The sequence below is a fragment of the Homalodisca vitripennis genome, chromosome 5, assembly GCF_021130785.1.
Source record: "Homalodisca vitripennis isolate AUS2020 chromosome 5, UT_GWSS_2.1, whole genome shotgun sequence".
NCBI lineage: Eukaryota > Metazoa > Arthropoda > Insecta > Hemiptera > Cicadellidae > Homalodisca > Homalodisca vitripennis.
In genome coordinates this window covers 182,598,343-182,621,666 of record NC_060211.1, presented here as the reverse complement: position 1 = coordinate 182,621,666, position 23,324 = coordinate 182,598,343, and the positions used below count along the sequence as shown (strand labels likewise).

The 23,324-nt window shown below is 36.5% G+C and overlaps 2 protein-coding genes across 2 annotated transcripts; one reads left to right on the top strand and one right to left on the bottom strand.

Annotated features, from left to right (window-relative positions):
• Window positions 1-3,204: 3,204 nt before the first annotated feature.
• Window positions 3,205-22,129, bottom strand: LOC124363295 (integumentary mucin C.1-like). Its single transcript, XM_046818520.1, has 3 exons — window positions 21,998-22,129; window positions 11,673-11,792; window positions 3,205-3,924 (listed from the first exon to the last, which is right to left on the bottom strand). The coding sequence occupies exons 2-3, from the start codon at window positions 11,764-11,766 to the stop codon at window positions 3,677-3,679; spliced, it is 342 nt and encodes a 113-aa protein (XP_046674476.1). The 5' UTR covers window positions 11,767-11,792; window positions 21,998-22,129; the 3' UTR covers window positions 3,205-3,676.
• On the top strand, window positions 7,118-11,341 carry LOC124363294. Its single transcript, XM_046818519.1, has 2 exons — window positions 7,118-7,267; window positions 10,551-11,341. Exons 1-2 carry the CDS (start codon window positions 7,205-7,207, stop codon window positions 11,178-11,180), a joined length of 693 nt encoding a protein of 230 aa, XP_046674475.1. The 5' UTR covers window positions 7,118-7,204; the 3' UTR covers window positions 11,181-11,341.
• Window positions 22,130-23,324: the final 1,195 nt, after the last annotated feature.

Genomic DNA, 23,324 nt, shown 5'->3' with positions numbered 1-23,324 from the left:
TCGTGTTTTTAAAGTAAATATTTTACTGAAAAAGATAGAAAACTCTTCCTCAAAAATACAAAATTATATACAATTTACATCGCTATTACCACAGAAACTTACACAGAGTAGAAACAAAAATCTCAACTAAAATCGCAAAAGGAGAACAAGTGCCGCAACTGAGGTGTAAGTGTCCACACAGGTTACCATTAGATGGTCCTGGGTGGGTGACAATCTTTCTATTATATATTTACAGGTAGAGATGTGAATCCCTTTCGACACCTAGTTGCATCGGTCCTCCCCGCCTGCAGTTCCCGCGGCCCGTGTATATATGGCGACACTACACGCTCGCACTCCACCGAGAACTGAAAACTTAGCGTGCTCACTAATTCATATTGCCAGGGTATTAAACAAAGTTTGCAAATGTGAACTATTGTTAATATGTCTCGTTAAATTATTTAATTTTCAAAAGTATACATCAACAGCATTAAAGTGACTCCGCTACACAAGAATAAATTAAAAAGGTGCGAAAATACGTCGAACATAATACTAGAACTAGCACAAAATAACCCTTATTGAGTTATTTATTTCTTGATACTAATAACCTAGATAATCCTATATTATAAAACTACACTACTGTATGGAGCACACGAGTAGAGCAGCCCAAGGAATGATCCCTCCGCCTGTCAGGGCTCCCTGTCAATCACTTTTCATGCATTTCTAAAAACATTTGGCATGCCAGACCATAAATAACTACTTAATTTTTTTAAACAATTAACATGTATTTAATTTGTAATTGCAATAAATTGTATTAAATTAACTACACCTTTTCTTTAAATGGGACTGTTTTATGTATGCATAGCATTATTAATCATATTGTTTCCCTCATTGTTCTTTCGGTCTATTTTCATTGATTAGTAAGTCTAATGTTATAATTTTAATATGATTATAACATTGTTTAGTACTACTCATTGTATTGCTACTTTTGTAGTTATACTTTATTACGTACTTTTAAACTAAATCCGTAAAAAAGGTATTGTTAAACACAAATAAAAAATAGTAGGCCCATTTTAATAATTACTATAAATTATGGAATTAAGTTAAATAATACGTACATATTTCGATAGGCACTATTGATATGTTAAACATATGACAATCTATATATATATATAAATGAATGTTTGTATGTTTGTTCTTTATGGAATCGTGAACTATTGGACCGATCATGATGAAAATTTGTACGTATATGTATTTTTCCACGGAGAAGGTTTATAAGCTATGCCCATCCCTTTCCCGATTAAGGATTCCGCCCCACTGGTTACAGAAATACCCATAAGAAATGCATTGCAGCAAACATATGTTAACGTCTTTTCAAATTTTTAATCAGCTGTTCTTTGTAAACATATATTACACTTATAGTTTTAAAGCATAGAGTAAGCTTAAGAGAATAGAATAGAAACGACAAATTTTGTTTAAACTGTTTCTGCAATCACTGTTAAACATAGACTTTACTATCCAGATAATACAATTCAAATTTGACGTAAAAATTCACCTTTAACTGCAATATTTATTTAATATAAACCATGCTCATGCTTGATCAGAAGAGCAATGCAGATATCATAATTACTATCTTACGTTGGCTACAAATATAAAGAATGTTATAAAATCAACCTTAGTTGTTTTTTTTGACAGAAGTATGGTTCTCAAAACTCCGTGTGTACATATTCTCTCGATCGAGACAACAAAGCAAGCTCAATCGTGGCATCGGAGATATAACTAATTTAATCTAAAATTTATTATAGTAAAAAAAAAATTTACTAAGTAATATAAGGACTTCGGTTCTTAAGATTTGCGTGCGAAGCCGTGGGTAACAGCTAGATAGAGGCAGGAATATGGTACATACCTTCATAATACGCCCAAGAGGCTCACGATGGAACGACTATCAATTATCTCAGCAATGTTTAGAATGTGATAGAAAAAGAATAAGTGAATATAGTGTACTGTTTTCAACGGGAAATTGCGTGCGAAGCCGCGGGCAACTTTTGCAAAAAATTATTGAAATGCGCAGCAAAGCGCGCCGGGCCCGCTAGTTATCTATAAATTTCGAGATTTTCTAAATTAAGAGTACTGTTTAAATAATACACCAGGTTAACTATAGCCTACTGTTAACGACGACTAAAATGACACTCTTAAGATGAATCAGGCTCATGTACACAGTGCGACCAACGAGGTGACACTGTGGTAGGCTGGCATTACGGTAAGGGGGGGGAGTATAGAGGCATGTTTTTGAAATGGCTGGTTAGAGGAATTCACTAGAATCTACCCCGCTCCCCCGTACCCCTTGCTACACAACTCTTGAGCACCATACAGTATATCGTCATATTCCACAGTTACAAAGCGAATTTCCCATCTCCTGAATAAAATACGTTCTTTCTTGATTGCAGAAATGTTATATTTTAATTTTGCCATTGCGGAATTTGACGTTATCCACAGCAAAAGTACAAAAACGTCAAATATAAACTACAAGTTTCAAAATGCCCATTTCTAGTATGCTTATTAGTAGTTGGAAGAAATAACAAATTATTATTCTTTGTTTTAAGTTTGTTTTTGACGATGGAAGGATTGTGAAGGAAACATGATTTTTCCGGACATTTGCCATCGTTCAGTGATACAAAAACTCAGTAACACTACGTTTCGAGATCTGCAATCTAATGTCTTCTTCAGGTAAATAACTAACATACCACATAATTACAATGTAGGTTAAAATAAACTAAACATACCAGAGCGTTGTGACACGCCTAAGTCAGGAATCACAACCACCATGTTGTGTGTCAATTTCACTAACTCTAAAACATGCACTTAATAAACAAACTAAACACAACACTAATTATTAAAACTGAACTACAGAACACAGGCAACGATAGGTCTGCATTCGTTGATTAACCACTTACGGCCAAATTGTTATTGAGCAGACATGTGTATAATCTCTGTACAAGTGGCATAAAACTAATTAGATTATTAATTAGACTATTACTCAAGTACTCCTCCCCATACGCGATCCTTGGTGTGCGTAAAACACTAAAAATATGGGCCTTCAGCTCGCCAGTTGATGTCTTAAATGGCCGAGACTGATCAATCATAAAATAAACTCGCTTTTTTGAATGAATATTGTAATATTTATGAAGGACTCAAGGTCAGATGCGTTTGAATAAATAAATGAATACATCAGCACAAATATTTTTAATAATAAAATATAAACATTCTTTTAGTGGTGTAAATTACAATGTTTAAAACGTTTTAAGGTTCGATTTTACTGTAATATCATACAAAAATTACTATCCATACAAACAAAGTAAAGTTGTAGAACTTCAAACGACCTTACTGCCTAAGTCCATAAAAATTCTTTACGATTAACTAATAATAATAATTACAGTTATATTAAAACTACATTACAAACTTTTTACTCTTTTGTGTCACCAATCAACTTTATTTTTTAATCTTGCGCAAATTATAGAATAATTGTATACAAGTAAAAAGTACAGCCATAAAGTTAATAATATCTAAATTAATTAACTTGATTAAGAAGATAATTTAATTCGCTAATATATGTTGAATCTGGTAAAGCATCTTTAAAACAGTAATTCACATTTTATAATGTAAGTTTAGACGAAAAATAATGATTGGGAAGACTCCCTCCTCAGGATTTCTCGGTGGTTGACGTTGTTGTAGAAGACGTTGTGGTGGATACGGTGGTGGTGGTGGTGGTGGTGGTGGGGTCGGTGGTGTTGGAGGAAAGTGAGGTAGAGTTAAGGGGGGTGCCGGGTGTGGGCACCACTAGTAGACGGGTACGGCCCTGCCGCTGGGTGGGGGAGGTGGGGCCCGAGCGCCCCCGCACTGTCAGGCTGGACTCAACCACTATCTCGTCAAAAGCGGGCACGAATGCAGCTGAAACAGAGAGAATTTCCTTTAGTCTTAGGCTTTGCTCGCGGTTGCCTGCGATCAGCCAACTCGCGATCGCTCGTGTTAACCTCTCCAACTAAATCGCGCCAGAAACGATCGCCGCAAGTCGCCTCAATTTTGCATGCGCAGTCGATTAAAGGAGGCTTATGGCAACTCTGAAGAATGTGACTTAGAAAGTTACACACATATTATTTAATTAAACAACTAAAGTTTTACATAACCACTAAAAATCGTTGTACATTCTTATATCTGTATACATTTTTATCTTTCGAGGGTTTAATTGTAATAGATTGGCAAACGTAGTACTGCAACTGGTTTTGTAAACGGAAATTCACTTATAAGTTAAGTTTTGTAGCTTGTTATATAATCTCCAAAGACCCTGAAAGTATATTTATCATCTGGTTATAAAGGCAGGCACTGGAAAAACCTGTTCTGAGATTTAATAATGGAAGACATTATAAGATGATGAAGAAGATGGGGCCGGTACCTTAGTGAGTTGTCCCCAAGCGAAAATACAGTATATCGATCTTGTTAGTGATGAAATAAATGAAAATCTTGAGGTGCCTTTCCAGTGAATTTGGATAACTTAACATACTCCCTTCTCAACCAATTCTTCTCAAGCATGTTCCTCTATTTGTTTTTGTAGTTCATAATGAATTTGAGTTCCTAAATTGTAGAGTCATTTAAAATAATGCTTCCTCTGTTTTTGGGTATTTGTTACCTGGTAGAAGGACTGCATACTAATAGTAAAAAATTTCTTGGATAATCACGAAGTTGGGGAGTGCTTGGAAGGGTGGATGTAGCAAGCATCTCATGTGTTTAGACTGTACAGTTATTGTTAACTTTATTTGTGAAGTTTGTTACTCTCAAATAAAATGTTGTGATTATTGGATAATGCAGGAATCCAAACTTTATTTGGAAAAAATGGAGAATAGCTGCGATAGATATCAAATGGTGTATCCAAGAGAAATTTTTCTGCAACAGCAATACCATATGGTATTCATTGTTGTCGTCTGCAATCGCAATCTGTTGATTTGATTTTGGAGTAGTTTTTTACAGTCGTTTAATTCAGATGTGTTTCGATTCATCAGCATCACGTCCATAACGACCAAGCATTTTTTTTATAAAACTAAGAATTTTTAATCCCATTACCTGTTTAAATAGGATTTAGAACTCTCAGGTTAAATTTTTGCACAAGCAATGGTTTAATATATATGTTTCAAGATTCGTGGAAGAACCTTTCAAGATGGTTCTAAAAGTTAAGTTTCAAGATTGTTGCCGTAAAAACATACAATAACTTCAATACAATACAAGAAAATACGTTAGTAATATTATTAGATAAAACAACTAAAATAAGTGCACATTTTTGAAACCATATATCTTATTAAATCTAGTAAGGTTCCAAAATGCTGATAATTATTAGGTTTTAAAGTATTACATTAACAAGCCAACCATTAAAATGTCGACACTCCATCAGTAACGAAAACACTTTAATTTGATGTATAAAGCTGGCATATCCAAATTATTTCTACTTTTATTCCGAGTGCGCTGAAAGGGATTTTTTAAATGAGCGACTACATCAATTTTAAACCAGCAACGGAGTACAGTGATCTCAAGCGGTCCACCCCAACTCTTAAGATTGTCTATACTTCAAAAACGCTTACTCAGATCACTAGGTCTCGGCAGTATTATCGTTTACTGTTTTCTGCCATGGAAGCGATAACAGCAACCAGCTGGTCTGCCCAAACTCAATCTCCAACCACTGGACGATAGATGTCTTTGTCCAAACCTTGTGATAAATTATATTTCTCTTACACCAACTATCATTACAAAAAAGGAAGGGAAAGAAGCAAAAGAAAACGACGGGTAAACAATGTAAAGGAGAATAAAGGAAGTAAGTGGTACAAAATCCTGATCTCTTCATCATCTCCCAGTAAGTGAACGTTAGACAAACCACATGTCCCTATACATATAAAGTTCATACAAGTTCTAGTAGTCGTAGCAATTTTGTTCAATTTGCTAAATTTCATATGGATATCTTCAAGTACCATGGGAAGATTCCTAAGGCTTTAATTGTCCAAGATCACAGCTCTCTGAGACAAGATTCTGTGGAAAGATATTTGGACAATGTGGGATGACCTTGCTGAGATCTTCATTTTTTACAGATAGCTAAACTTGGAATCTAACAAACTTCGCATTACACGCATTCTGGTTACCTCTTGAACATCAATGACTAGTTTAAAGACCATTTTAAACCTTCTTCATAAGAATGTGGATTCAGGCAGAAATTCACTTTGACTGACATGGATGGGTTGCCTCACACTGATAGCTGTTGAGACGTGTTGCAGTAATTGGATGTTTGCTATCCATGCCTCTCATCTCTTTATATAAACTTTGACCTGTGCTATGGGAGTAAGTCTCAATGACCCATAAACTTCTTAAAAGAACTTGTCACGATTCACTGAGCGAACATTAATCGAAAAAGATATGATTTTTTTATAATCTACTTTATACTCCTTTATCCACTCCTATCCAATCCCATTTTAACGACCACCACATTTGTTTTCACTGAAACACAACATTCATAACCCTTAGAAAAATATTTTAATTTTCACCATCGCCACATGTTCCAGAATGTATAACACGACGTTTCGAGAATAGAAATCTATCCTACTCATCAGATGAAAAGTAATTAGTCCATTACAGAAAAATAGTCTATTAGATTAAAAGAGGAGAAATGAAATGGGTCGAACATACTCGAAAACTGCTTGGAGTCCAGAAAGGAGAAAATGAACCCAGGCGTTGTCACTGCAAAGGATGCAAGGCACGAGCACAGGTCAGGTATGTTTGATCCATTTTCTTTATCTTCTTCTTACCTTTCTTTTTTAATAGACTCTTTTCTCACCTGGTGAAGAGGATAGATTTCGATCCTCGAAACGTTGTGTTATACATTGTGTAACATATAACGATGGCAAATGTCCGAAATCCTATTATCATTTCAAACCTTCCATCGTGAATAACAAACTTTAATCAAAGACTTTTCACCGGTTATGACAATATATAAAACATAGACATTGATTCAGTAAATGGTTTTGCCTATAGCGCAACCTCTTTGTGATTGCCTCGGGTCGATTGGCGAGTGAACAAACAAGTTGTGCAGTTCTAATCTCATTCTTGACCGCGCATACCCAAGAGACAATGACCCAGGCAGTGCCCTCGGTCCGCTATATAAGTGACCCGGTCATCTGCTCTCCACTTCCACACCATGGTCGAGTTCGCGGTCTTCGTCGCCTTCCTGGCGGTCATCGCCCCTACGGTGCTCCCTCAGGTAATATTTACCCTTGAGGATTGAATGAAAAAGTCCTAGGTATGTTTCAAAATTATAGAAACCTATTTAGCGTTGCAAATGTTTTAAACAAAAATGTATATTTGATAAGTCACCATACTATCTTTTGATAACAAGTATTAATTTTACATTTTTTCTCCTACAGGAACAGTTATCCTTTACTTCACTCCACTATAATGGGCAATAAAACGAAACATCACATAAAATCATGTATAAAGCAATAAATCTTTTGAAGGTTGATTTTTCCAAAGTTATTGCTTTGAGGCTCGGTATAGTATATAATACGTATTGTTTTTTTTTATATTTCTGGATCCCACCTTATTCAAAACCAACAAGATGCAAACACAGAAGTGGTTTATATATTATAGAGTTTGTGAAACACTAGAGTTTCAAATTAAAAACAACACAAAACTACTTGATTCGTGTAATATTGAAAAAAAAAAAAAATAGAAGAGAAAGTGCTTTCCCCCTGTATGTTCAGTTAAAAAATCTTGCCGGTAGAACATTTGTATGTATATAAAGTATTAAGAATTTTTTATTTGCGCAGTGGGAATGTTGGAACAAATGATTTGTTGCACAGGACCAGAAGTATAAATAACAGAATTTTCAGAATACCAAAAGTAAACAAAGAATCTTTTAGGAAATCCATTCTGTACATAGGACCAAAGCTTTTTAATCAAATTCCAAGCGAAATAAAATTATGCAATGTCTTGAATTGTTTTTCTAAAATGCTGAAAGCTTGGCTTTTGACACATCTTGATATTGGTGAATTGACAAATGTTTTGAGCTGAATATTCGACTTTTTAATTTTTTCAAATAGTACCAAAATTCTTAATTTATTTTATTTTACCAATATTACAACTTTTTGTAATTTTTCCTTGTAATTAATATTAGCCAAACTTGTAATCAATATATCAGATTTATTGTGATTATAGGTTAGTGAATGGTAACTTTGTCTATTGTATTCTATATTTATGTATACTATATGTATGTATGTATATATATGTACTGTTTATCATTATATGGCTCTGGACGTTTTAGCCAGATACAGACGTCATGGAGAGCAGCTTGTTGGCTGGAATATTGTTTTTTACTACGAAAGGACTCTTTTTATTTTATTTTGTAAGTTGTTTTGTTTTTGTTACGCTGACCAGCTACTGGTTTTTGGTCAGTGTATTTCCAAAGAATGTAAATTGTTTTGTATTTGTCTTGTAAATGGTGGAAATAAAGTATATTATTATTTATTGTAGTATCACTAGATAAAGGAATACAACATTTTCCAACATATTTGTGAAGTGCCTGATGATGGAATCTTTGATTCAGAAAGGCCTTGCACAAAATAAAAAATTATATGTTGGAAAATGTTGTATTCCTTTATCTAGTGATACTACAATAAAACAGTTTTTCCAATGCTTCAAGATTCTACCTATATATATATATTTTTTTTTTCGATGTTAAACAATCTAATTGGTTAGTCTATATGGGAAAATTAACGACAGAAGGTGTTTAAAAATTGTAATAATTTTCCACCATACTGAAACGTCTAATTGGAGATAATTCACTAAATGGTTTAGGCATACTAAATACCGTTATATCAGATATTACAAACTTCTGGAAGTATTATCAGGTTACCATTTTGGGACACAAAATTTTGCAAATAATTTGAGGTTTTTACATTATTTTTTAAGTTTTACTCTTTAATGCTTAATAGTTATAAAATAGCTTATGCATTTTCAGAATGTTTCTTTCAAATAATTTCTTTTTTTCAAAAGTTTTCTCTTTTTCTTACTTTTTGTTCTCTTAGGACAAGAAACTTACAAAATTATACCTAATCCTATAAGTACATTAGCGCTGCTTCCGGAGTGACAAGATATTCTGGATGGTTAAGGTCCTGGTAGGGGCCGCCTCCTGTCGAGATTCACGAGGGAAAATTTAGGGCATTAATCTCAAGTCATGTCCCTCCGGAAGAAGGGAATATTGACATTTGCGGTTAATGATGTGCAGCTCCTGGACATTCGAAAGGTTGCCCAGATTTAAGTGACACATCGGTTTTTGCTGTACCCAGTTTGGTTTCAAAAGTGAACCCTCTGGGGTTTTTACTGTTTAAAAAAAGTAACTGAGTTAAAAAAAGTATAGCCATAATGAGAGTAATGGGACGGCCATTTTGAAAACATCAATTACAATAGATTTGCTAAGAAAACTTATCTAGACGTGTGTAAGTTTAATATGAAGAAGTAAAAATACGGCAGTGATCGAGTTAGGAAACCCTCATTATGCTATAAAAGACCATTTTCGACGAATGTTGTATTTGAAAAATGCGTATTAAAACAGCATATACATACAAATATTTTTAGTAGATGTTACTAAAACCTATAAAAATGGTAATTAATTGCTATCAAAATTTTTAAAAGAAATATACTTTTACATAAAACAGATACAATAAGGAGCTGTGTGTTATGAGTTTTTATTATTATTGACATAATAATAAGAGAATGTGAATGAACAGTTGTGTGCCAGTGTAAAACTATCGATAAAGTTTTCCGGTTGTTTAAACCGTTTCGAGATATTGCTAACACGATTAAAATGACAATAAGCCTTTTTATACAGGAACATCTAAATTAAGAGCAATAGTACTGTACATAGACGGTTTTGTTTTGATTTTAATATTGTTATTCATAATATATTAGCAGAGTATACTATTTTTTAAGAGTAATATAATACAGTATTGGGTACAGTATAATATTGTTCAGCTCCAAAGTTTGCCCACTTTCTCAAGGATTTTAACTGCCAGCTATCATTACTCTTTTTGCAACTCTTCTCTGTTCCCGACAAGGAACCAAGGAACGACTTTCGTGTTTCCTCCTGTCTAGGTTAGGAAATTCGACGGTCTTAATATGGTTTTTTTTTTTCCTTATTTAGTAGACCAACATAGTGCAATTACGAAGTGATTTTTAGTATGTGAGGAATGGATTTTTCGTTGGAATAAATAAATAAAATAAAAAAGATAATATAAATTGAAAATTTGGCTGAAACTTTACACTTAGGATCAGGAAAACTAGAGAATCTGAAGCAGTCCGCCTGCCCGACCATTGGCTGAAGTTTGGAAGTCACCTTAAAGCCGCTGGTCCCCAGGTTGTATCAGACACGGCATCTTAGCCCCTACTTCGCCTGGTTATTCCTTAACTTTTTATAATGGAAGTGACTTTTTATATTACTATGTAGATCGTACAGGCACATAACTACAGAGATAATTCAATTTGTCCAGGAAGTATCGAGCACTGTGAAGCCTGAAGTAGAAGGTGCTGCCGACTTTGACTACTTCAGAGCGGAGTCCAGATGGACAGCTAACGCACTTCAAGCAATGTTTGACGAAGTGGACACTCGATTGGGAGATTTTATTGATGAACTGAAGGTCTCAAACAACGCTTCTTCAGCACTGAAGAAGTACAGCGAGGCCGCAGAAGCTGTGAAGGACTCCCCATGTGTCACGACCAGCGAAGAGTTCAGGACAGCTCAAGATACTATAGAATCTGTTATAGCAACTTGTGTAGACGCGGTACCACAAGAAGACAAAAACAAATTCAGATCCCTCATCAATGAATCGATCAATAAAACGCGGGAAATTGACAACTCCTTCCGGCAAAACTCCATAGTCTGCACCTCCCTGAGACTTCCCCCACCCCCCTCTTGCAAGGCAACCGAGAAGAAACTCCTCGCTGACATTGATGAAATCATGTCCTGCAATGAAGTTGACACCTTCAACTACCACATCGCTGTAACCACTGAGAACGCTAAGGACAGTATCAATGCATGTGTAGAGAATGGCGCGAAGGATCTAATCATCAAGTTAGAGACAGCATTAAAATCCTTGGAAAGCTGTCAGTCAAGATCATGAGGTAATAAAATAGCAAGCATTAAAAGTTCATATTTTTTACTACCTCGAGCTTGTCTATACCTGCAGGTCTATTAAACTTAATCTAACTAAGCAAAAGATAAAATGCTTCTTTTTTAGAATTACAAACATGCATATCTGCAATAAAGTAACTCTGGTTCTTATATTTCTTTACTCCCTTGTAACATTCCCAAATTCTATTTTTTACATAGTGATCTCGTCAAAGTTACAAAGTTAGGGTTTTGTAACGATAGTGTTCACAAATACATTTTTCATATATACAGCCTACACGTACGCTTTACAATACATTAAAGCACGTCTATTAAGGGGTGTGTTTGATTTACCTTTAAAAATGTTATGGCTAAGGTAACGCTCATAAGTTCGGAATTTTAAGATATCTCTACTCTCGCCATATACTAGATGAATAAAGAAGATGGGACATGGTTTCTCAAAGTTTTGTTGAAGGGTAGTATCATGGTGTCCATTGGTACTCACATTTATTGGGGGTGGCAGGGGCGGCTGTCTGGGGGCCGGGGGCGGCGCAGACGGCGGTGGAGGCGGCAACAAATAACAACGACACAGCCCACATCACCACTCGACTTGGTCGCTGGTGATCTGTAACATTCATTCAAGTATCTGTAACAATCTGTAACAATCAATCTGTAACATTCATAGAATCTTCAAAATAAGGTGTGATGATAGGTTACCTCCAGTGACGATATTTGTATAAAAAAGAACATACCTTTATTATTTCTGTATGGCAAGTCCTTTCTTACTGATTCAAAATGAAGTTTGCAAATATAATCTTTAGATGCACAATATCCTTTTAAATGCCAAGCAATGACAGTACCTGAAGATGATTTTGATTCATTCTAATAATCAGAAAGTCTTATAATACCCATTAAAATATTAGTTATAGTAGTTCTCCAAGGTAAGCTGTTTAAGAGAACAAATGACTACCGTACTAAGCTTTCAGAAACAGTGCAGACTTATATTACTCATCCTCCTAACTCGTGTGTGCGAAGACAGATGAGATGAGAAGAGATAAACATCTAAAATGTAACGCGCATTCCAATGATTCAGATTTTTTTATGTCTACGAGTCATTTTTCTCCAACTGTGTCTTTCCATCATTCTCTCTCCTCCAACTCCTTTCCCACTAATCATTTATCTGTCATCCCCATTCCGTCATGTCCTCCACTGAAGAGGAATTGTAATCTCTCACACCTTCTCTCCATCATTCATACACCAATCCTTGCCTAACCCTTCACACTTCTCATTCCTCATCGTCTCGCACATAATCCTCTGCACATTCCCTCTCTGTCACTCTCTCAGACGAAGAATATTAAGCAGAATGCTGAGCTTCGACGGCGCTCCCCAGGTCACCCCAAAAGAATATTTTGACAGTCGGTCATTTGTAGATGATATTAACAAGATCCAATCATTATATTCGGATCCCTCAGTTGACTTATTTTATCCAACTACACCATTACCTGCCCCCTTCATACTCCTGTAAATCCGATGGAGTTTGGATGCACAAACTGCTACAGAGGTTTTGAAGCCAAGAATGGAAGAAAAGCACATTTTGAATAGTTTGATGCATAGATTCACGCTCAAGAAGGTTCAAAGGGGAAGATTTTCAATTTATTTTCTTTGCCACATTAATAAATCAACCCCTACCTAAAACTTTTCTCGTTCCTCACCATATACCCCATTCTTCTCTTCACATTACTGATGTCAATCCGATGTCCCCATGGCTCATTAAAAAACGCTGCAAGCATTTAGTGAGACCCTTAATTGAATTAGTAAATTATTCATTCCAAACAGGAGTGTTCCCCTCTCTCCTTAAAATTGCAAAAATTTGTTCCAATTTTAAAGAAAGACGACCCAGCCTCTATAAATAACTACCGGCCTATCTCAATTTTGCCAGTATTCAGCAAAATTTTTGAAAAGCTTTTTCTTATAAGAATGCTTCACTTTTTAGGACAAATACAATCAGCTTTCAAATGAACAGTTTGGGTTCAGAAAGGGTAAATCGACAACCGACGCAGTCGTTGATCTTGTCGATATGATTTTAGAGGGGATTGAATGTCGGAACCACACAATGAGTGTGTTCCTGGATCTGTCCAAAGCATTCGACTGCGTTGACCACAATATACTGCTCGACAAACTTGAGTCCCACGGCATTCGAGGCGTGCCTTTTAAATGGCTTAGCTCATTTCTAAGCCACAGATCCCAAGTTGTCCAGATATCAAATAAATCATCCAAACCAATAGATCTTAGCTATGGAGTCCCTCAGGGGTCATCCTCAGTCCTGTGCTTTTCCTGCTTTATGTCAACGACATAGAATCATCGCTTCTGCATGGAAGAACAGTGCAGATTGCAGATGATACGACTCTTTTTTTTCAATGCAAGATCAAGCGAAGTTTTGGAACAACAGGCTTTTGTTGATATCAACAACTGTGTCCAATACTTCAACAGCCTCAACCTCACAATAAACTCTTCAAAAACCAACGTTTTAAATTTTTCTTTGCGCACTGCGGGCAACCAGTGCGGACCTGCCATCGTTGATGGCTGACTCCACACTGGAAGAAGTCTACTCTTCAAAATTCCTTGGAATGTACCTTGATCGAGGACTGACATGGAATGTGCACATTGATCATGTTTGCGCCAAAATCTGCTCAGGCATCTTTGTTCTGAGGTCTTTAGCAAAATACTGCTCGAGTCAGGTACTGATTACGGCGTATTATGGCTTGATATACCTCCCACCTGGCCTTTGGGGAGCTTGCGCTAACACTCAGTTCCAAAGAGTTTTCAGACTCCAAAAAAAAGCAATTCGAATCATCGCAAAAATCAAATTCAGAGAGTCGTGCAGGCAAGTTTTCAAGAAATTGCAGCTGTTGACTCTGCCATGTTTCTACATATTGGAAACAACTATGTTTTGTGTGAATAAATTTGCCTTAACCAGAGGCCAAGACATACACATGTATGAGACACGTGGCAGAGCAAACTACCGAACTGGTAGACACGGAACGGTGGTTTATGAACGCCTGCCTTCACAAGCGGGTGTTCAATTCCTCAACAGACTGCCCAATTCAATCAAAGATGCTCCAACGCCAAAGACGTTTAAGACTCGCCTAAAACGCTTCTTGGTGTCTCAAGCGTTTTATAATGCAGGTGAGTTTTTGGCTTTCAACTGGGAGGCCGCCCAATTAGAAGAATGACAACCGCTGTTCGAAGTGGGTTGCATTGGCGATGAATGAAAGAGGTGTTATTTTAAACATTGTATGTCTGTATGTGTATTATAGTATGAATGATTGAAATTTTAGGATATTATTATTAATTGACGTTTGCCATACGATGTATTATTGTCTCAGCAATAAAACAAAAAAAATTACATCCCTTTTCTGTCATTTCCTATCCTATCACTCTTTAACGGACTCACCTCTTCTTACTATGTCTTCTTTTTGAAGTTGTTAAAGAAGTGACACGAGCTTTAACAAAACACTTTAAGGAAGCTTTGACAACTGGGTATTTGTAGATGAGATTAACAAGATTCATTCAAGATATTAGAATCCTTTCATCGAGTACTTCTCCCAAAATTCAGGCTTGCCTTCTCCATTCAACCCGTTGGAGATCGATGCAATTTAAATGCCCGAACTACTACATAGGTTTTACAGCTAAGATCGGCCTTATTTATATCCTTACACCCATCATTCTCATTACGGCCAGTTCAAATAAAAAAAATATATTGTAGTGCATTGCTGTGAAATACGTTGATTGAAGTTGACGCAGGTTCTAGTCCTAAAGTCAGTACATGACTAGTGTCGCAATGAACGGTTCAAGGAAACAGTTACTCTCGTAGCACGATCTGATTATGTATGTTTTCTTGGATATTGTCAACAGACGGTTGATGACGTGTTCAAAACAAGTTGATTGTGAGAAATTCCGATGTTTTCAAGTCAAACAAGAGCCATTGTCTTCCTTGCAAGAAGGCAAAGTCTGATTCAGGTGCAACTAAATACATAATTCATTACAAGAAGGCTATTTGGTAATTAGTTGGGGAAACCCTACAAGCCCCAGGACAAAAGGGATATTTTAAACCAGCTCAGGTAATGCTAATTGCGCTGTTACGTTGTTTGGCACTGGGCCGGGCATGAACAGCTAGCCAGCCAGACCTCTGGTGTGTGGAGGTCGCAGAGGATGGGTGACAACCGGTCCAGCCACTCACTGACTTACATCATTCTTCAGCACATGAAGATTCGGTGTACCCCAGACTGTAACGGGTAAAGAAAATACTTTTTTATGCGATCTTATATAAAAAGGTTTCAACAATTGCCAGCTAGACCTCTGGTGTGTGGAGGCCGCAGAGGATGGGTGACAACCGGTCCAGCCACTCACTGACTTACATCATTCTTCGAGCACATGAAGATTCGGTGTACCGCAAACTTTAATGGGAAAAGTAAATACTTTTTCAGCGATCTTATAGACATGGGTTTTAACAATTGCCAGCTAGACCTCTGGTGTGTGGAGGCCGCAGAGGATGGGTGACAACCGGTCCAGCCACTCACTGACTTACATCATTCTTTAGCACATGAAGATTCGGTGTACCGCAAACTTTAATGGAAAAAGTAAATACTTTTTCAGCGATCTTATAGACATGGGTTTTAACAATTGCCAGCTAGACCTCTGGTGTGTGAAGGCCGCAGAGGATGGGTGACAACCGGTCCAGCCACTCACTGACTTACATCATTCTTCGAGCACATGAAGATTCGGTGTACCGCAAACTTTAATGGGAAAAGTAAATACTTTTTCAGCGATCTTATAGACATGGGATTTAACAATTGCCAGCTAGACCTCTGGTGTGTGGAGGTCGCAGAGGATGGGTGACAACCGGTCCAGCCACTCACTGACTTACATCATTCTTCGAGCACATGAAGATTCGGTGTACCGCAAACTTTAATGGAAAAAGTAAATACTTTTTCAGCGATCTTATAGACATGGGTTTTAACAATTGCCAGCTAGACCTCTGGTGTGTGAAGGCCGCAGAGGATGGGTGACAACCGGTCCAGCCACTCACTGACTTACATCATTCTTCAAGCACATGAAGATTCGGTGTACCGCAAACTTTAATGGGAAAAGAAAATACTTTTTCAGCGATCTTATAGACATGGGTTTTAACAATTGCCAGCTAGACCTCTGGTGTGTGGAGGTCGCAGAGGATGGGTGACAACCGGTCCAGCCAGTCACTGACTTACATCATTCTTCGAGCACATGAAGATTCGGTGTACCGCAAACTTTAATGGGAAAGGAAAATACTTTTTCAGCGATCTTATAGACATGGGTTTTAACAATTGCCAGCTAGACCTCTGGTGTGTGGAGGCCGCAGAGGATGGGTGACAACCGGTCCAGCCAGTCACTGACTTACATCATTCTTCGAGCACATGAAGATTCGGTGTACCGCAAACTTTAATGGAAAAAGTAAATACTTTTTCAGCGATCTTATAGACATGGGTTTTAACAATTGCCAGCTAGACCTCTGGTGTGTGGAGGTCGCAGAGGATGGGTGACAACCGGTCCAGCCACTCACTGACTTACATCATTCTTCAGCACATGAAGATTCGGTGTACAGCAAACTTTAATGGAAAAAGTAAATACTTTATTAGGCGATCTTATAGACAGAGGTTTCAACAATTGCCAGATAGACCAGATAGACAACCGGTCCAGCCAGTCACTGACTTACATCACCCTGCGAGTACATGAAGATTCGGTTTACCCCAGACTGTAACGGGAACAGCACTGCACGTCAAAAATAAATACGTTTTACGAATGTTTAGTCATTTTTCTGTCTCCTACGCAAAATGGAAAAACGGAAGAGTGTAACTCTACATTTTCATATTGCATACTATATCCAGTATCCCGAAAGATTAAGGAAGACAAAATACGGAATACAGTGCCGTGAATCAATTGTATAATTTCTTATTTTGATTTATTGTTAATATTAGTCCTAAAACCAGGGCTCAAGTCTACCTGCCAGTGTTAAGGAAGCTATCCATATTGGTCAAAGATATAACATATTCAACTCTGATTGGTTGACCTTCAGCCAATCAAGATTACACATTTCTATAGTGGATGTGCATTACTGGCTCTGTCAGTTTCGGTTTAACATTTGTTGACTGATCTAAGTAGAGACGCCGAAATATCTCAATATTTAAATTTTACTCGTTGAAACCTTAGATAACAGTCATAGCACCGTAGCGTAAATTTAATAACTACAATTGCGTATTCGGTTTTTCACTATCGGATTTAATTTTGATTCTGACAGTTTGTCTAGTCAATCAATCAATCAATCAATTCATTTATTGCCAAAAACATAACATGCATAGGCATTCGTCAAGAAAATTATAATATCCTAACTTAAAGTATAGACTACTGACAGATCAAACACTCAACAAGACCAAATCAATATAACAGGAGTGATCTACAATTTATTATCCTCAACGTATTCCCGGACACTGTAATATTCTCTCGAAATAAGAAATTTTTTCAGACGATTTTGGAAATTCCCTATCGTCCACAACAATTTTTCAAGCAGGATGGCAAAGAGTTAAAAAGGCGGCATGCAGGAGTAAAGACTTTGTTTTTCAAAAAAAGATGTTTTATGGCAGGGTAGGATTAGGTTGTTTCTTTTTCTTAAGGAGTAATTATGGGCTGGATTAACGTTGACTGAAAAAAAGGTGGGGATACTTTTTGTAAAAAGAAAGACACTGAAGGATATAAATGGATGGGAACGTAAGGATATTATTACTGCGAAAGTAACCTCTACAAGACTGGGAACGACTCAACTTGAAAATGATCCGTATAGCTCTTTTCTGGAGACGAAAAAAACATATTGAGTTTTCTTACTCTCGTATCCCCATATAGAGACTCCATAGCAAAGGTAAGGATAAAAACAGCCATAGTAAGTAAGCAAAAGAATTTCCTCACTAGCAAAACAGGATAGTCTATACATCAAAAATATGCAGCTGCTTAGTTTTTTCGTGACTTTATCAATGTGACTAAAAAAAGTTTAGCTGATCATCCAAAACAATTCCAAGATATTAACATTCAAAGAAGGACACATTTCTGACTCTCCAATCATAATGTTTTGAGATTCAATCAACGTTTTAGCAGACTTTCTAATTCCAAAATCAAGAAAATTGGTTTTTAGATGTATTTACAAACAGAGAGTTTTCACCCAAACCACTGCAGCAAATTACTGGCCTGAACAAAGGTTTGGATTTCAAGCTCGGCTCGATTGCAACCAGAGATGACCAAAGAGGTATCATCAGCAAACAAAAACAACTTGGAACCATTTCACGCTTTCGATGGATGTCATTTTATGAATAGTAAAAATAATAAAGGACCAAGTACGGAGCCTTGGGGAACTCCAGTGCGTACTTCTCGCTCCTCAGAAAATTGTTTTCTTAAAGCACCCTGTATCATCAATAAAAGGAATTTCAACAATCTGTCTACGGTTCAGGAGATAAGAAGCAATCCAATCAAAAGCTTTCCCTCTAATACCCAAGTTTTCAAGTTTTCTGAGCAACAACCCGTGATCCACAACGTCGAAAGCCTTCGTAAGATCCAAAAATAGGCCAAACACGTGATTCCTGTTATCCAATGAGTTTGATACCTCAGTTAGAAGACTAAAAATTGCATTGACTGTAGACAACCCCTCACGAAAAGCCATATTGATGGTCATGTAAAATTCCATTGACAGACAGGTAGTTGGAAAGTCTGGTCAGCACAAGCCTTTCAAGAACTTTTGAAAATGTAGAAAGGATCGAAATGGGGTGTCGGTAATTGCTAAGTTCATTTGGACTTCCTTTTTTCTTAAATATAGGTTTTACAATTGAGAGCTTCAAGTGTGATGGGAACTTCCCAGATTCAAATGACGAGTTCGCAATCTGTGCAAGAGGATCAGCCAATATATCTATACAGCTCAACAAAATCCTGGATGAAACTCCATCAAATCCTGCTGAATTGCTTGTTTTCAAGGACTTTACGACTGAGATGATTTCATTCTTATCAGTTGGAGCAAAAAATATAGAGGAACTCATACTTGATGAAGACAATGATCTAGGGAGGAACAAATGAAGAATTACCCTCAGAATCTCTCAAACTTGGCTTATTTCTGCAAAATGGATGTTGAATTTCTCTGAAATCATCCTAGGATTGTTTCATCAGATCGCCATTCTCGTCATTAAGCGTAATATGTGTGAAGGCATTAGCTTTTCTTATCAGGGAATGAGATCCTTAACCACATTCCAAGCAGCTCGCTGTTTATTCTGAGCCCCGCTGATGTAGGTCAATACTTTTTTCGCTTTGGCGGAATGGATGCGATTCCTAAACTCCTTCTTGGTTTGAATAAAAGAAACTCTCAAAGGATGAGAAGAGTCAAGATGCTTAGACAGCGAGTAGAGAAAACAAAAGGCGATTATGAAGTTTTTTTTAGATCTTCATCCAAAGGAATCCTCATCTGAGTGCCCCATGTACCGAACTTAGTCTTTTTTGTAGGAAAAACACAATCAATATAAAATGACAAAATTGCAAGAAATGAGTCAAACATTTCATTCAACATCAGCGGCTCCAAAAAGCTCATGCCATGATTCACCCTCCAGAAGACTCCTCAAGACCCGAATGCCGTCCGGGGTGAAGCACCGCTTGAATGTAAATTTAATAATATTGTGGGTTGAAGGAACAAATGAGGCAATGTCTCCAATTTGCGCATGATGATCGGAAATTCCAGTAATTAGAATAACCTGAGGTGAAAAACATATTCTTTGGAATATTGCTAAAATATGTTGTTGTCAATGAGTGAACTGGAACCATTAAATTCTCGAGTGAAAGTGTCTATTGTGCTCACCAAGCCGAACGAATTCATCAGATCGATAAAAAATTTTAGATGACTGACTAATGGTGGGAAAAATCTATATTGAAATCACCAGACAAAACAATCCATCTGTCAAGATGGATACAGGTTTCCAAGCAATGCTGAATCGATAGAAAAAAAAAAGTAGTACAGATTCTTAATTCTTTGAGAAGCTTTAAATGCATAGAACGTATACCCATTTTTCAATAAAGGTTCCAGAACCAAGATTAAACGTTAAACTAGCGACCTCCAACAGAAACATTATAAAACAGTGATTACATTTTGCCTGACCACAACATGAGTCATGACAGTATTGTTTTACAGGAACGACATGATTAAGCTGTAAAACAGTTGTAGAAAATGAACAATTTTAACGGAGCATAATTTGTTATCACGCATTAGGGCCCCTTTTATTAACACACATCGGGACTACGCGAAGGGTTGAAGTAATTTAGATAAAATGCAGTTTCAATTAAATTTTTCTGGCACAATCGTGTTTTAAAAAAGTGCCGAAAATTGCAAGCTTAGAAATATACAGCGCTCTTCTATTTATAGCACCTGGTATGATTTTCACCTTGTCATCAATGTGATGTCATCACCTTAATTACTACTATTCCCCTCTAATTATCTATTTTATGTTTACAATTGTGTTCGCACCTAAGTGTAATTGTAAGGAGACCCATTATATTTGTGTGCATGACGCTAAAGTGAGGTATCCTTCCTGACTATCCCACAGAAATCGAGCACTGAAACAACACCCAAACCGAGCGGTATTGTAGGCGTGAACGGTTGAGCGGTTGTGGCGGTTACGGCGGTTACGGTGTTCGGTAGGTTGTACTGTGTACTTGGCTTGTCCGCAAGTCTCCAGTCATTAGTATGGTAATGAAGTCACACCTCAAGGTCTTCACGTTGTTGTCAGGTTTGGCCACTACGTGCGCTGCAGTCGACAACACGGACCTTGCTCTCAATTAATTGTTCTTTCTCCTTGTTGCAAATATTAAATGATATTAAACACATATGAAGCATAAGGAAAATATCACTCGCACTAACAGAGCCATCTTATTAACACATTACTAAAATCGTAGTAAATTCCATTAGGCAAAATAAGCAAATTTGGTAGAACCTTTACTTTTCTTGCGAGAAAAATAGTACTTAATTCATATTTTTACTTGAAAATATAGTTCTTTTATATTGACCACTTTATTTATAAAACAAATAAACCATAATGACTATTTAATGTACAGCTATAACAGGAAATATGATGATTAACTCTCCAACAGTAAATCTATTTTAAAAACTGGAAGAAATACAGTTACTGTTGTATCACTTAATAATATTAAATATGGGAATTTAAAATATTCTTTTCTAGATTAAATAAATGCTTTCGGTTTATTAGTAAAAACACGATTGTGCAAACATTAATATGAAAAATAAGTAAACTAAACTTGATCCCTGGGGTAGTCCAAGCACAATAAATGTTTCTGGTTTATTAGTAAAAATACGATTGTAGAAACATTAATATAAAAAATAAGTGAATTAAACTTGATCCCTGAGGTACTCAAAACACAATAATTGTTTTTGATTTATTAGTAAAAGTACGATTGTACAAACATTAATTTGGATGATAAGTGAACTAAACTTGATCTCTGGGGTAGTCCAAGCACAATAAATGTTTTTGGTTTATTAATAAAAAATACGATTGTACAAACATCAATATGAAAGATTAGAGAACTAAACTTGATCCCTGAGGTAGCCCAAACATATTTTATTTTGTGATTGTTTACAAATACATATAAGCATGTCTATTACTACATAAATCAGTTATATTATAGTAAATACAATTAATTTTTATATATATGCTGGTTCTAAAAATAGCCTAAGAAGTTTATTCGCATGAATGGACTTACCGGAGTTGACAAGAGGCTGTTGGTGACTGAGTCACTTTCCCAGTGAAAGCTCCCTGGCCACCGCACCTCCGGGGTCTATCGAGCACGTCTCGTTCAGTCGCGGTTTCCTTTTTGGGAAAAAACTATCGCAACAATCTGCCACTTGTAAACAACATTCAGACTTGTTCGTGAATGAGCCTAGTCCGTATTCGGTGTATACATTCTAGTCAAGACGCAGATATATCTACTTTCGCTCTCTATTATAATTTTAGGCAAGCGATATCAGGTTAAATGACTAGAGTTCTCAGGTAAAAAAGAGTACCGTCATAGCTATTGGGAGCTGCGTACCGTCAGGTAATTCTTCCACCCGGCCTAACTTTTGGGAGCTGGGTGAATTAAAATGGCTCGGTGTTATCGTACCAGTGCCCTCTCCATTATCAAGGACCCGGCATGTTCTCTTAAAATCGAATCGTTGACTGCCCATGTGTGCAATAGTTCTTGATAGAAAGGTCATATAGACTTGTCACTTAGTACATAGGTTCCAAGTAAAAATACGATGTACAAACATTAGGAAGGAAAATAAGTGAACTAAACTTGATCCCTGCGGTAGTCCAAACATATTTTATTTTGTGATTGCTTACAAATACATTAGTAAAACTGCAAAATAAGCTCTTCTTGGTTCAAGGAAAAACCTTATTAACTTTTGGGCCAAGAGGTAAAAGGGTAGTCCATCCATCTGTCTGTCTGTTTGATAACTTTTTTGTTACGGTCTGATAGCACCTTAGATACTACGTTGTATAGATGCATGTTATAACATATAGTAATAAAGCAAAATAACTATACAAAGTGTCCCTTAAATCTCTGGACAAAGGTATACCACGTTATTTCTCAGGTCAAGACAAACATTTCACCAATATCAACATGGGTCCTCCAATGCTTAGTTTCCCATCTTTTTTTTTTTTTTTTTTTTTTTTTTTTTTTTTTTTTTTTTTTTTTTTTTATCTTTATAAAAAACTAATATCTTCAAATATAATCAATTAAATTAAATCAAATCTTGGCTGAAAATAATAAGATCAGTACCTTTAGTGCCTTTTCTAAAATATTCATCTCAAACCACCAACATCTCGTACCTACTCCAATAAATGAGTCGTTAGGCTCTCAAACTAATCGTAAGTAAACCAAAATCTTTTGCATTGGGACAAATTCATCATAGAATATTTGAAGACACGGCAGAAAGGTCAGAACCCAGTATGATTATGGGATATTTTAATTTATCACTTTTGCTCAATAAATTGGAATTCTCTATTAATGTTCTCTATATTCCTTCATCAAACTGAATGATTTAATA